The sequence below is a fragment of the Rutidosis leptorrhynchoides genome, chromosome 8 (genome assembly GCF_046630445.1).
Source record: "Rutidosis leptorrhynchoides isolate AG116_Rl617_1_P2 chromosome 8, CSIRO_AGI_Rlap_v1, whole genome shotgun sequence".
NCBI lineage: Eukaryota > Viridiplantae > Streptophyta > Magnoliopsida > Asterales > Asteraceae > Rutidosis > Rutidosis leptorrhynchoides.
Window position 1 is genome coordinate 2,424,420 of NC_092340.1, and position 13,505 is coordinate 2,437,924.

General features: G+C 33.8%; 2 protein-coding genes across 2 annotated transcripts; both read right to left on the minus strand.

The window, feature by feature from the left end:
* Positions 1 to 8,332: 8,332 nt before the first annotated feature.
* On the minus strand, positions 8,333 to 8,755 carry LOC139862057 (uncharacterized). Its single transcript, XM_071850607.1, has one exon. The coding sequence runs from the start codon at positions 8,753 to 8,755 to the stop codon at positions 8,333 to 8,335; it is 423 nt and encodes a 140-aa protein (XP_071706708.1).
* Positions 8,756 to 9,094: 339 nt separating this feature from the next.
* LOC139862061 (uncharacterized) lies at positions 9,095 to 9,616 on the minus strand. The gene has a single exon (XM_071850612.1). It carries the CDS (start codon positions 9,614 to 9,616, stop codon positions 9,095 to 9,097), a length of 522 nt encoding a protein of 173 aa, XP_071706713.1.
* Positions 9,617 to 13,505: the final 3,889 nt, after the last annotated feature.

Below are 13,505 nucleotides of genomic sequence, written 5' to 3' on the forward strand. Positions count from 1 at the left end.
TGAACCCTCTGTAGTAACCAGCTAGTCCTAAAAACTAGCGTATGTGTTTCGGAGTTTTTGGGGTTTCCCACTTTTCAACAGTTTCTATCTTTGCCGGATCCACCTTAATACCTTTTTTGTTCACTATGTGACCGAGGAATTGAACTTCTTCCAACCAAAATGCACACTTTGAAAACTTAGCGTACAATTCTTCCTTCCTCAATACTTCTAACACCTTTCTCAAATGTTCACCGTGTTCTTGGTCATTCTTTGAGTAAATAAGTATGTCAGCAATGAAAACAATGACAAACTTGTCAAGGTATGGTCTACACACTCGGTTCATAAGGTCCATGAACACAGCTGGTGCATTAGTTAAACCAAACGGCATGACCATAAACTCGTAATGACCGTAACGTGTTCTGAAAGTAGTCTTTGGAATATCATCTTCTTTCACCCGCATTTGATGATACCCGGAACGTAAGTCAATCTTTGAATAAACAGACGAGCCTTGTAGTTGATCAAATAAGTCTTCGATTCTCGGTCGTGGGTAGCGGTTCTTGATGGTGAGTTTGTTCAACTCTCTGTAGTCAATACACAACCTAAATGTACCATCCTTCTTCTTGACAAACAAAACAGGAGCTCCCCATGGTGATGTGCTTGGTCGAATGAAACCATGCTCTAAAATTTCTTGTAATTGGCTTTGCAGTTCTTTCATCTCGCTGGGTGCGAGTCTGTAAGGAGCATGAGCTATTGGTGCAGCTCCTGGTACAAGATCTATTTTAAATTCAACGGATCGATGTGGGGGTAATCCAGGTAATTCTTTCGGAAATACATCGGGAAATTCTTTTGCGACGGGAACATCATTGATGCTCTTTTCTTCAGTTTGTACTTTCTCGACGTGTGCTAGAATAGCATAGCAACCTTTTCTTATTAGTTTTTGTGCCTTCAAATTACTAATAAGATGTAGCTTCGTGTTGCCCTTTTCTCCATACACCATTAAGGGTTTTCCTTTTTCTCGTATAATGCGAATTGCATTTTTGTAACAAACGATCTCTGCTTTCACTTCTTTCAACCAGTCCATACCGATTATCACATCAAAACTCCCTAACTCTACTGGTATCAAATCAATCTTAAATGTTTCGCTAACCAGTTTAATTTCTCGATTCCGACATATATTATCTGCTGAAATTAATTTACCATTTGCTAATTCGAGTAAAAATTTACTATCCAAAGGCGTCAATGGGCAACTTGATTTAGCACAAAAATCTCTACTCATATAGCTTCTATCCGCACCCGAATCAAATAAAACGTAAGCAGATTTATTGTCAATAAGAAACGTACCCGTAACAAGCTCCGGGTCTTCCTGTGCCTCTGCCGCATTAATATTGAAAACTCTACCGCGGCCTTGTCCATTCGTGTTCTCCTGGTTCGGGCAATTTCTAATAATGTGGCCCGGTTTTCCACATTTATAACAAACTACATTGGCATAACTTGCTCTGACACTACTTGCTCCGCCATTACTCGTTTCGACACCATTTGTTCCTTTCGTTCTATTAACCCCTGGTCCGTAGACCTCACACTTCGCCGCGCTATGACCATTTCTTTTACACTTGTTGCAAAATTTGGTGCAGAACCCCGAGTGATACTTTTCACACCTTTGGCATAGCTGCTTCTGATTGTTGTTGTTGTTGCGGTTATTATTGTTGTTGGGATGATTGTTGTAGTTGTTGTTGTTGTTGTTGTTGTTGTTGTTGTTGTTGTTGTTGTTGTTGGGCCGTTTGTTGTAGTTGCGATTGATGTTGCGATTGTTGGGATAATTGTTGCGAATATTGTTGTAATTGTTGTTGTTGTTGTATTGGTGATTCTTATCACCGTTTTCCTCCCACTTTCTTTTGACTTGCTTCACATTGGCCTCTTCAGCAGTCTGTTCTTTAATTCTTTCTTCAATCTGGTTCACTAGTTTGTGAGCCATTCTACATGCCTGTTGTATGGAGACGGGCTCGTGTGAACTTATATCTTCTTGGATTCTTTCCGGTAATCCTTTCACAAACGCGTCGATCTTCTCTTCCTCATCTTCGAATGCTCTCGGACACAATAGGCACAATTCTGTGAATCGTCTTTCGTACGTGGTAATATCAAATCCTTGGGTTCGTAACCCTCTAAGTTCTGTCTTGAGCTTATTGACCTCGGTTCTGGGACGGTACTTCTTGTTCATCAAGTGCTTGAATGCTGACCACGGTAGTGCGTACGCATTGTCTTGTCCCACTTGCTGTAGATAGTTATTCCACCATGTTAACGCAAAACCTGTGAAGGTATGCGTAGCGTACTTCACTTTGTCCTCTTCAGTAAACTTACTTATGGCAAACACCGATTCGACCTTCTCGGTCCACCGTTTCAATCCGATCGGTCCTTCGGTTCCATCAAATTCCAAAGGTTTGCAGGTAGTGAATTCTTTGTAGGTGCATCCTACACGATTTCCTGTACTGCTAGATCCAAGGTTATTGTTGGTATGTAGCGCAGCCTGTACTGCGGCTATGTTTGAAGCTAGAAAAGTACGGAATTCCTCTTCATTCATATTCACGGTGTGTCGAGTAGTCGGTGCCATTTCCTTCAAAATAGTCAAATGGAACAAGTTAATCATACAGAATATTAAGAGTAGTTAATAGTATTTCGTAGCATAATATGAACTCATTTATAAAAGCTTTTTCTTCATATTAGCGTTTTATAAGTTTAAATTCGGGTAGTACCTACCCGTTAAGTTCATACTTAGTAGCTAATATACAATTCAACTACTACAATTCTATATGAAAAACTGATTATAATAATATTTCGCGTTCAAACTTTTACACAATATTTTACAAACTTACAATACCGCTTATTTTACATATAGCATGAAATATAGCACACAATAAATTTGATACAAGATGGTTGTGAAGATAATTCTAGCTAGTACACAAGTCGTTCAGCAAAGGCAATAAAGACACGTAATTCATACGTCCAGAAACAAGTCATGCATTCTGGTTTTACTAGGATTACTTCCCATCCTTGGTCTTGTGGAACATAACCGTTATGGCCGTTGATAAGACAGCGTGTTGTAACATCGTCAAAGGGACGAGGGTTACGTAATGTCCAACAGTCCCGTAACAATCTAAAAACCTCATTTCTTACCCCAATTACCAACTCCGTCACTTGTGGGAACGTTTTGTTTAATAGTTGTAGCCCGATGTTCTTGTTCTCACTTTGGTGAGAAGCGAACATTACTAATCCGTAAGCATAACATGCTTCTTTATGTTGCATGTTAGCCGCTTTTTCTAAATCACGAAGACCAATATTCGGATATATTGAGTCAAAATAATTTCTTAACCCATTGCGTAAAATAGCATTTGGGTTCCCCGCAATATATGCGTCAAAGTAAACACATCGTAACTTATGGATTTCCCAATGTGATATCCCCCATCTTTCGAACGAAAGCCTTTTATAAACCAAGGCATTCTTAGAACGTTCTTCGAATGTCTTACAAACTGATCTCGCCTTAAATAGTTATGCCGAAGAATTCTGACCGACTCTAGACAAGATTTCATCAATCATGTCTCCGGGTAGGTCTCTTAAAATATTGGGTTGTCTATCCATTTTGTGTTTTTATACTGTAAAATAGACAAGAGTTAGATTCATAAAAAAAATACTTATTAATACAAGTAATTTTTACATATATCATAAAGCATAAGCACACTATATTACATATATTACACCACACAAATACAACTATCTTATTCTGACTCGCTTGTTTCTTCTTCTTCGGTTTTGGTTCGTTTTGCCAAGTTTCTAGGGATATATGATGTTCCCCTAATACGAGCCGTCGTTTTCCACATTGGTTTAGAAAAACCTGGTGGTTTAGAGCTTCCCGGGTCATTGTTACAACTTAAGGACTTCGGGGGTTGACGATACATATAAAGTTCATCGGGGTTGGAATTAGATTTCTCTATTTTTATGCCCTTTCCCTTATTAATTTCTTTTGCCTTTTTAAATTCATTTGGGGTAATTTCTATAACATCATCGGAATTCTCGTCGGAATCCGATTCATCGGAGAATTGGTAATCCTCCCAATATTTTGCTTCCTTGGCGGAAACACCATTGACCATAATTAACCTTGGTCGGTTGGTTGAGGATTTTCTTTTACTTAACCATTTTATTATTTCCCCCACCAGTTCTATTTCTTCATCCGGTTCCGATTCTTCTTCCGGTTTCGATTCTTCTTCCGGTTCCGACTCTTCTTCCGGTTCCTCTTCGGGAACTTGTGAATCAGTCCACGAATCATTCCAATTTACATTTGACTCTTCATTATTATTAGGTGAGTCAATGGGACTTGTTCTAGAGGTAGACATCTATCACATAATATCAAACGCGTTAAGAGATTAATATATCACATAATATTCACATGTTAAAAATATATAGTTTCCAACAAAATTTGTTAAGCAATCATTTTTCAGTAAACACGGTCGAAGTCCAGACTCACTAATGCATCCTAACAAACTCGATAAGACACACAAATGCAAAATTCTTGTTCTCTAAGACCAACGCTCGGATACCAACTGAAATGTCCCGTTCTTATTGATTAAAAACGTTCCATATTAATTGATTTCGTTGCGAGGTTTTGACCTCTATATGAGACGTTTTTCAAAGACTGCATTCATTTTAAAACAAACCATAACCTTTATTTCATCAATAAAGGTTTAAAAAGCTTTACGTAGATTATCAAATAATGATAATCTAAAATATCATGTTTACACACGACCATTACATAATGGTTTACAATACAAATATGTTACAACAAAATAAGTTTCTTGAATGCAGTTTTTACACAATATCATACAAGCATGGACTCCAAATCTCGTCCTTATTTAACTATGCAATAGTGGAAGCTCTTAATAATCACCTGATAATAAACATGCTTAAAACGTCAACAAAAATGTTGGTGAGTTATAGGTTTAACCTATATATATCAAATCATAATAATAGACCACAAGATTTCATATTTCAATACACATCCCATACATAGAGATAAAAATCATTCATATGGTGAACACCTGGTAACCGACATTAATAAGATGCATATATAAGAATATCCCCATCATTCCGGGACACCCTTCGGATATGATATAAATTTCGAAGTATTAAAGCATCCGGTACTTTCGATGGGGTTTGTTAGGCCCAATAGATCTATCTTTAGGATTCGCGTCAATTAGGGTGTCTGTTCCCCAATTCTTAGATTACCAGACTTAATAAAAAGGGGCATATTCGATTTTGATAATTCAACCATAGAATGTAGTTTCACATACTTGTGTCTATTTTGTAAATCATTTATAAAACCTGCATGTATTCTCATCCCAAAAATATTAGATTTTAAAAGTGGGACTATAACTCACTTTCACAGATTTTTACTTCGTCGGGAAGTAAGACTTGGTTACTGGTTGATTCACGAACCTATAACAATATATACATATATATCAAAGTATGTTCAAAATATATTTACAACATTTTTAATATATTTTGATGTTTTAAGTTTATTAAGTCAGCTGTCCTCGTTAGTAACCTATAACTAGTTGTCCACAGTTAGATGTACAGAAATAAATTGATAAATATTATCTTGAATCAATCCACGACCCAGTGTATACGTATCTCAGTATTGATCACAACTCAAACTATATATATTTTGGAATCAACCTCAACCCTGTATAGCTAACTCCAACACTCACATATAGAGTGTCTATGGTTGTTCCGAAATATATATAGATGTGTCGACATGATAGGTTGAAACATTGTATACATGTCTATGGTATCTCAAGATTACATAATATACAATACAAGTTGATTAAGTTATGGTTGGAATAGATTTGTTACCAATTTTCACGTAGCTAAAATGAGAAAAATTATCCAATCTTGTTTTACCCATAACTTCTTCATTTTAAATCCGTTTTGAGTGAATCAAATTGCTATGGCTTCATATTGAACTCTATTTTATGAATCTAAACAGAAAAAGTATAGGTTTATAGTCGGAAAAATAAGTTACAAGTCATTTTTGTAAAGGTAGTCATTTCAGTCGAAAGAACGACGTCTAGATGACCATTTTAGAAAACATACTTCCACTTTGAGTTTAATCATAATTTTTGGATATAGTTTCATGTTCATAATAAAAATCATTTTCTCAGAATAACAACTTTTAAATCAAAGTTTATCATAGTTTTTAATTAACTAACCCAAAACAGCCCGCGGTGTTACTACGACGGTGTAAATCCGGTTTTACGGTGTTTTTCGTGTTTCCAGGTTTTAAATCATTAAGTTAGCATATCATATAGATATAGAACATGTGTTTAGTTGATTTTAAAAGTCAAGTTAGAAGGATTAACTTTTGTTTGCGAACAAGTTTAGAATTAACTAAACTATGTTCTAGTGATTACAAGTTTAAACCTTCGAATAAGATAGCTTTATATGTATGAATCGAATGATGTTATGAACATCATTACTACCTTAAGTTCCTTGGATAAACCTACTGGAAAAGAGAAAAATGGATCTAGCTTCAACGGATCCTTGGATGGCTCGAAGTTCTTGAAGCAGAATCATGACACGAAAACAAATTCAAGTAAGATCATCACTTGAAATAAGATTGTTATAGTTATAGAAATTGAACCAAAGTTTGAATATGATTATTACCTTGTATTAGAATGATAACCTACTGTAAGAAACAAAGATTTTTTGAGGTTGGATGATCACCTTACAAGATTGGAAGTGAGCTAGCAAACTTGAAAGTATTCTTGATTTTATGTAACTAGAACTTGTAGAATTTATGAAGAACACTTAGAACTTGAAGATAGAACTTGAGAGAGATCAATTAGATGAAGAAAATTGAAGAATGAAAGTGTTTGTAGGTGTTTTTGGTCGTTGGTGTATGGATTAGATATAAAGGATATGAAATTTTGTTTTCATGTAAATAAGTCATGAATGATTACTCATATTTTTGTAATTTTATGAGATATTTTATGCTAGTTGCCAAATGATGGTTCCCACATGTGTTAGGTGACTCACATGGGCTGCTAAGAGCTGATCATTGGAGTGTATATACCAATATTACATACATCTAAAAGCTGTGTATTGTACGAGTACGAATACGGGTGCATACGAGTAGAATTGTTGATGAAACTGAACGAGGATGTAATTGTAAGCATTTTTGTTAAGTAGAAGTATTTTGATAAGTGTATTGAAGTCTTTCAAAAGTGTATAAATACATATTAAAATACTACATGTATATACATTTTAACTGAGTCGTTAAGTCATCGTTAGTCGTTACATGTAAGTGTTGTTTTGAAACCTTTAGGTTAACGATCTTGTTAAATGTTGTTAACCCAATGTTTATAATATCAAATCAGATTTTAAATTATTATATTATCATGATATTATCATGTATGAATATCTCTTAATATGATATATATACATTAAATGTCTTTACAACGATAATCGTTACATATATGTCTCGTTTAAAAATCATTAAGTTAGTAGTCTTGTTTTTACATATGTAGTTCATTGTTAATATACTTAATGATATGTTTACTTATCATAGTATCATGTTAACTATATATATATATCCATATATATATGTCATCATATAGTTTTTACAAGTTTTAACATTCGTGAATCACCGGTCAACTTGGGTGGTCAATTGTCTATATGAAACATATTTTAATTAATCAAGTCTTAACAAGTTTGATTGCTTAACATGTTGGAAACATTTAATCATGTAAATATCAATCTCAATTAATATATATAAACATGGAAAAGTTCGGGTCACTACATTTTGTTTTTCCCTTTACTTCTCCATAAGGCTTCTAACGATGTGAATCGCCTCCATCGACGAGCGTCCTGACATGAAACCGAATTGGTTCTTAGAAACCTTTGTCTCGTGTCAGAGCCTCGTCTTAATTACTCTCTCCCAAAGCTTCATAGTATGACTAAGTAACTTTATGCCTCTGTAATTACTACATATTTTCGCATCTCCCTTGTTCTTTTAAATGGGAATAACCTCACTGAGTCTCCATTCCATAGGCATCTTTGCGCTTCTGAATGTCGTGTTAAAAAGGTTTGTCAACCGTGTAACCCCGTCATCTCCTAGGCACCTCCACGCCTCAATCGGAATTTGGTCTGGTCCTACTGCTTTGTTTCTACCCATCTTTCGTAGAGCCGATCTAACTTCATCCTGGTTAATCCTCGTGCAGAAACAGTTGTTTTGATAGTCACGAACCTCGTAGAGTTCCCCGTTCCGCTCGGGTCTTTCCCTACCGAAAAGGGATGCAAAATACTCTTCCTATCTATTCCTAACAAGGTCTTCTTTCACTATACTTTGACCCGCTTCATCCTTGATAAATTTGATGTTAACTAAGTCCCTGCTTCTTCGCTCCCTAGCTTTAGCTATCCTATATATATCATTAGCTCCCTCTTTAGAGTTTAGTTTCCTATATAAATCTTCATATGCTTTGTCTTTTGCAATTGCTACGACCTTCTTTGCTTCTCTTTTAGCTTCTTTATATCTTTCTTCTACCCTAGTTCTCTCTGCAGGTGTCCCTTCTCCAAAAGTGATGAGCTCCCTAAACCTAGTCTGTTTTAACGCGACTTTCGTTTGGACATCGTCATTAAGCCACCACGATTCTCTACTACTCTTATGAGCTCTCGATGTCCCTATTGCCACCTCTAAGGTCTCTTTTGCCACATATCTGATAGTGGTCACCATGCAGTTCCTGATCTACATCAGTAGAGGCTACGTAATCCCCTTCTACCCTGAATCTATCAGCCACAGTCGCTCTAAAAGTCTCTGCATTCGCTCCATGCAGGTTCTTCCAAAGGATTCTAGGTGGTATAACCCTGGCCCTCCTACCAACTCTTCCCCGAGTGACTAGGTCCATGACCAACAATCGATGCTGGGAGGAGCACGTCAATGCTGGAAGGACCTTACAGTCCCTACATATCCTAAGTTCCCCTTTACGAAGGAGCAAAAAGTCAATATGGGTGCTACGACCCCCGCTATGAAAAGTGGCTAACTGAGCAACCCTCTTCTTGAAGAAAGAGTTTGCTACGACCATCTCGTGGGCAATGGCGAACTCCAGAATGGAGCGCCCTTCTTCATTTCTAGGGCCAACCCAAAGCCCCCATGGGCTCCCTCGTAACCTTCTGCCTCCGCTCCTATGTGTCCATTTAGATCACCCCCTATAATCAGTCGATGGTCAGCTGGGAACCCCATCACCACCTCATCTAACAATTCCCAAAAACTCATCTTTTCCGCATCACTTAAACCCGTGTGAGGTGCGTATGCGCTAATGACCGTGAAAGTCTCCTCCTTAATAATTAGACTAACCGACATAATCCTATCGCTAAACCTACCCACGTCAACAATGTTATCCTTATGTAGCTTACCCAAAAAGATACCTACCCCGTTCCGTGCTATCCTAGAACCCGAGTACCACAACCTATAGTCCTTAATATCTACCGCCCCTTCACCTCTCCATCTAGTCTCTTGAACACACCCTATATCTACATTACTCTTAAGAAATGTAACAATGAGCAAAAGAAATGTAACAACGAGCAACAAATTCATCGTAAGTTAAAGACTAGGTCATGGAACCGAAATTGCTTTACCCGAGGGCGGGGCGAAAAATTTTGTTATCATTATTTTTAATTTTATTGATCTAAAGTATGCCAAAAAATTAATTTTTTTATTGATCTAAAGTATGCCAAAAAGTTTAAAAAACCCAAAAATATTTGCTTTTAAAACGAAAATTTTAAAATTTTGTCGAGGGACGGACTAGGTAAATGTATCGAAACTACCTCTACCTAAATAAAAAGAAAAAAAAATTTTAAATTTATCAATTATTTGTTTTATTAAGTTAAGGTTTTTATAAAATATATATATATATATATATATATATATATATATATATATATATATATATATATATATATATATATATATATATATATATATATATATATATATATATATATATATATATATATATGTTTGTATTTTATGTTATGTACAAAATAGGGTAAAACAGCGCACTTTCAAAGACTGACATTAAGTTCAGCAAAAGCTACTAATTTTAACGACAAGACTTAAAATATAAAATGTGATATAAAACAATATATTTGCAAACTCGGTATTTTTAATCATTTTTTTACACTAATCGCCCTCATGAATTTAAATTTTTACTGATTTCTTGCAAATGAGGGCATTGCAAGATCTTAAGTGTGGGAAGGGATTAAATTCTTTCGGGTTTTAAACATTTGACTTATACACTTGGTTTAATAGCCACCGTTAAATTTTACTAAATAAAGCAGTAGTTGTATTAGAATCTAGTGCTCTCTGATAATAAAGAACAGCCCTAGTCTTATATACTGACTACCCACTTCTAGTAAAATTTTTAAAAATTTTCAAATAAATGAATTAAAAATCTTGTTTATACATATTTATGAACAATAAAACTAGGTGTTAATACCGAAATTATTGTTACCTCGAAAAGGACATAAATTGAGAAACAACCCAAAATGCTTGAATTCATTTAAAATGGAATAGAAGAGAATAAAAAGGCAAAGAAAGAAATATAAAAGCTAAGTGTGGGGAGAATGTACCAAGTTTCTCAATTAAAAACTATCTATCACATATTTCTGTTAAGTTATTGCACGTGCTTTTGTTTTGAACAAAATTAACAGTTTTACCCGATTTACTGTAATATATTCTAAAGAAAGATGGATCTACACGATGAATCAATTCCATCATTAAAAGGAAGTAAAGTCTTTCAAAAAAGACACGCACTTCTTGATTTAGGTCAGGAAGTTGTCATCCAGAACAGCTGTAGGTTGACGAAAAATCTTGAAAAGTCATCTCTAAAATCAGCAGGAATTCCACGGACCTCAGCATCAAACAGGGTCGCCAAGTAGTCAGACTTATCCTAGCCATGAGAGGATCTGTCTCGTAAAATGGGAGGGCACCGTGTAAATTATCTTGATAAGACTAATGAATCAGATCCCAGAAAGGATAATCTCCTTAAAGATTAAAAATCAGCTTTTAAGCCTGATATTACTCAATCCTTGAGATTGACCTTAAAGATTGAGAATTACAAACTCATGAAATTCGATGATATCTAAACTCGAGCTTGAACGAGAAAATATTTTGATCAAATTAAAACCGATTTGTTTTCTGAAAACCTATTTTCAATGCGTTCATTACCATTGAACGTAAAATCCTAAGAATTCACTGAAATTCATTAGGTCACCTGAACCAAATCGGGTGTCAACCATAAGAACGGTGGTTGCATAGCATGGTCGAAGACAGGACCTTGTGCCAGACCGAAAAATTATAGGGTGATCTTTACTATTTCTCCTACAAAGGATAACAATTGCATCCGACACGTTGTGGACCATAATAAAAAGCATGTCATGGGACATTGCCTTAACAGTTGCTTGTTCATCGCTTTCCTTTACAACCGGACGGTAGTTTACCGAAAGGTAATATACGGAGCAAGTATACTGTACGTGTGCTGAAGCGACCCGTCCTAATCCATAAGGACGAATACAATAACATATAGTTACATTGCGAGGTATTTGACCTCTATATGATACATTTTACAAACATTGCATTCGTTTTAAAAAAAACAAACTTTCATTACATCGAAAGTTGACAGGCATGCATACCATTTAATAATATCCAAACTATAAATGACCTAATCTGTCATTTACTTAATAATAATCTTTATTGAACTCAACGACTTGAATGCAACGTCTTTTGAAATATGCCATGAATGACTCCAAGTAATATCTTTAAAATGAGCAAATGCATAGCGAAAGATTTCTTTATTACCTGAGAATAAACATGCTTAAAAGTGTCAACCAAAAGGTTGGTGAGTTCATTAGTTTATCGTAATCAATCATTTCCTTAATTTTAATAGACCACAAGATTCTCATTTTTCATAATATCATTACACTCGCAAGTGTATAAAATCCATTCGTATGATGAACACCTGGTAACCGACATTAACTTTAATGCATATAGAATATCCCCCGCATACTCGCAAGTATGCCATATACTGGCAATCGCAATCACCATTTAAATCAAAGTACTAAAGCAGTTCAAATTCTCTGACTGGGGCTGGTCAGTGCCCTTAGATCTACCTTTAGGATTCGCGTCAATTAAGGGCAATTTCCCTAATTCTTAGGTTACCAAGTTAAAGGGGCAATATTCGGTATAGTAATCCAACCATAGAATGTAGTTTCAAGTACTTGTGTCTATTTCGTCAAACATTTATAAAAATAGTTTTTGTATTCTCAGCCCAAAATATATATTGCAAAAGCATTTAAAAAGGGAGTAAATGAAACTCACGATACTATATTTTGTAGTAATTATGCATATGATGGCATTGAACAAGTGCAAAGTTGGCCTCAGATTCACGAACCTATATTAAGTATATATATATATATATATGCATGTTAGTTAAAATCTGTCTAACAATTTAGGTCAAGTCGTAATGTATCACAATCCTAATGCTCGTGATTATCATGCAATAGTCAACAAAAGTCATCTAATCCAAAAATGACTTCCAAAATCTATATATGTTTATTTTATAATTTAAATATAGTCGTTTTATATATTTAAATACATTTATCAAATTTTATTAGAGTAAATAATACAAGTCATTTATTAATAAAAAATTTACATTAAAATTTATAAATGATAAAAATATACTTTTATATATCTCAAGTAATAAAATTTATACAGTTCACTTAATATTATAAAAATATAGTGATATGTATTATTAATGTAATTATATTACGTGTGGTAAAATATCTTGGTATTACATATTTATTTGATAAAATAATATTGAAAATAATAATGAGTAAAAGTTGTATTATTTTGTAATAATAATAATAATAATAATAATAATTATTATTCTACTAATAATAATAATAACAATATTTATTTAGTAATAATGATATTAATTATAATAAAATGATCATTTTAATAATAACGATACTTTTTAATATTAACTGTAATAATAATAATAATTCTATTCAAAATGATACTTTTTAATAATAATAAAACTAAAATGATATTTTATATTAACAATGATATTTCTATTAAAAATGAATATTTTAATAAAAATGATAGTTTTAATATTAATGAGACTTTTAATAATAATAATAATAGTATTAATAACGATATTAATAATAACCTTAGTGATAATAACGATAGTATTAATAATAACAATAACAATTTTAATGATAATACGTATATTGATAACAATAACGATAACGATAATAATAACGATAATAATAATAATAATAATAATAATAATAATAATAATAATAGTTATTAGATAATAATAATTATAATAACGATAACCATAACGACGATAGTAATAATAATAATAATAATAATAATAATAATAATAATAATAATAATAATAATAATAATAATAATAATAATAATA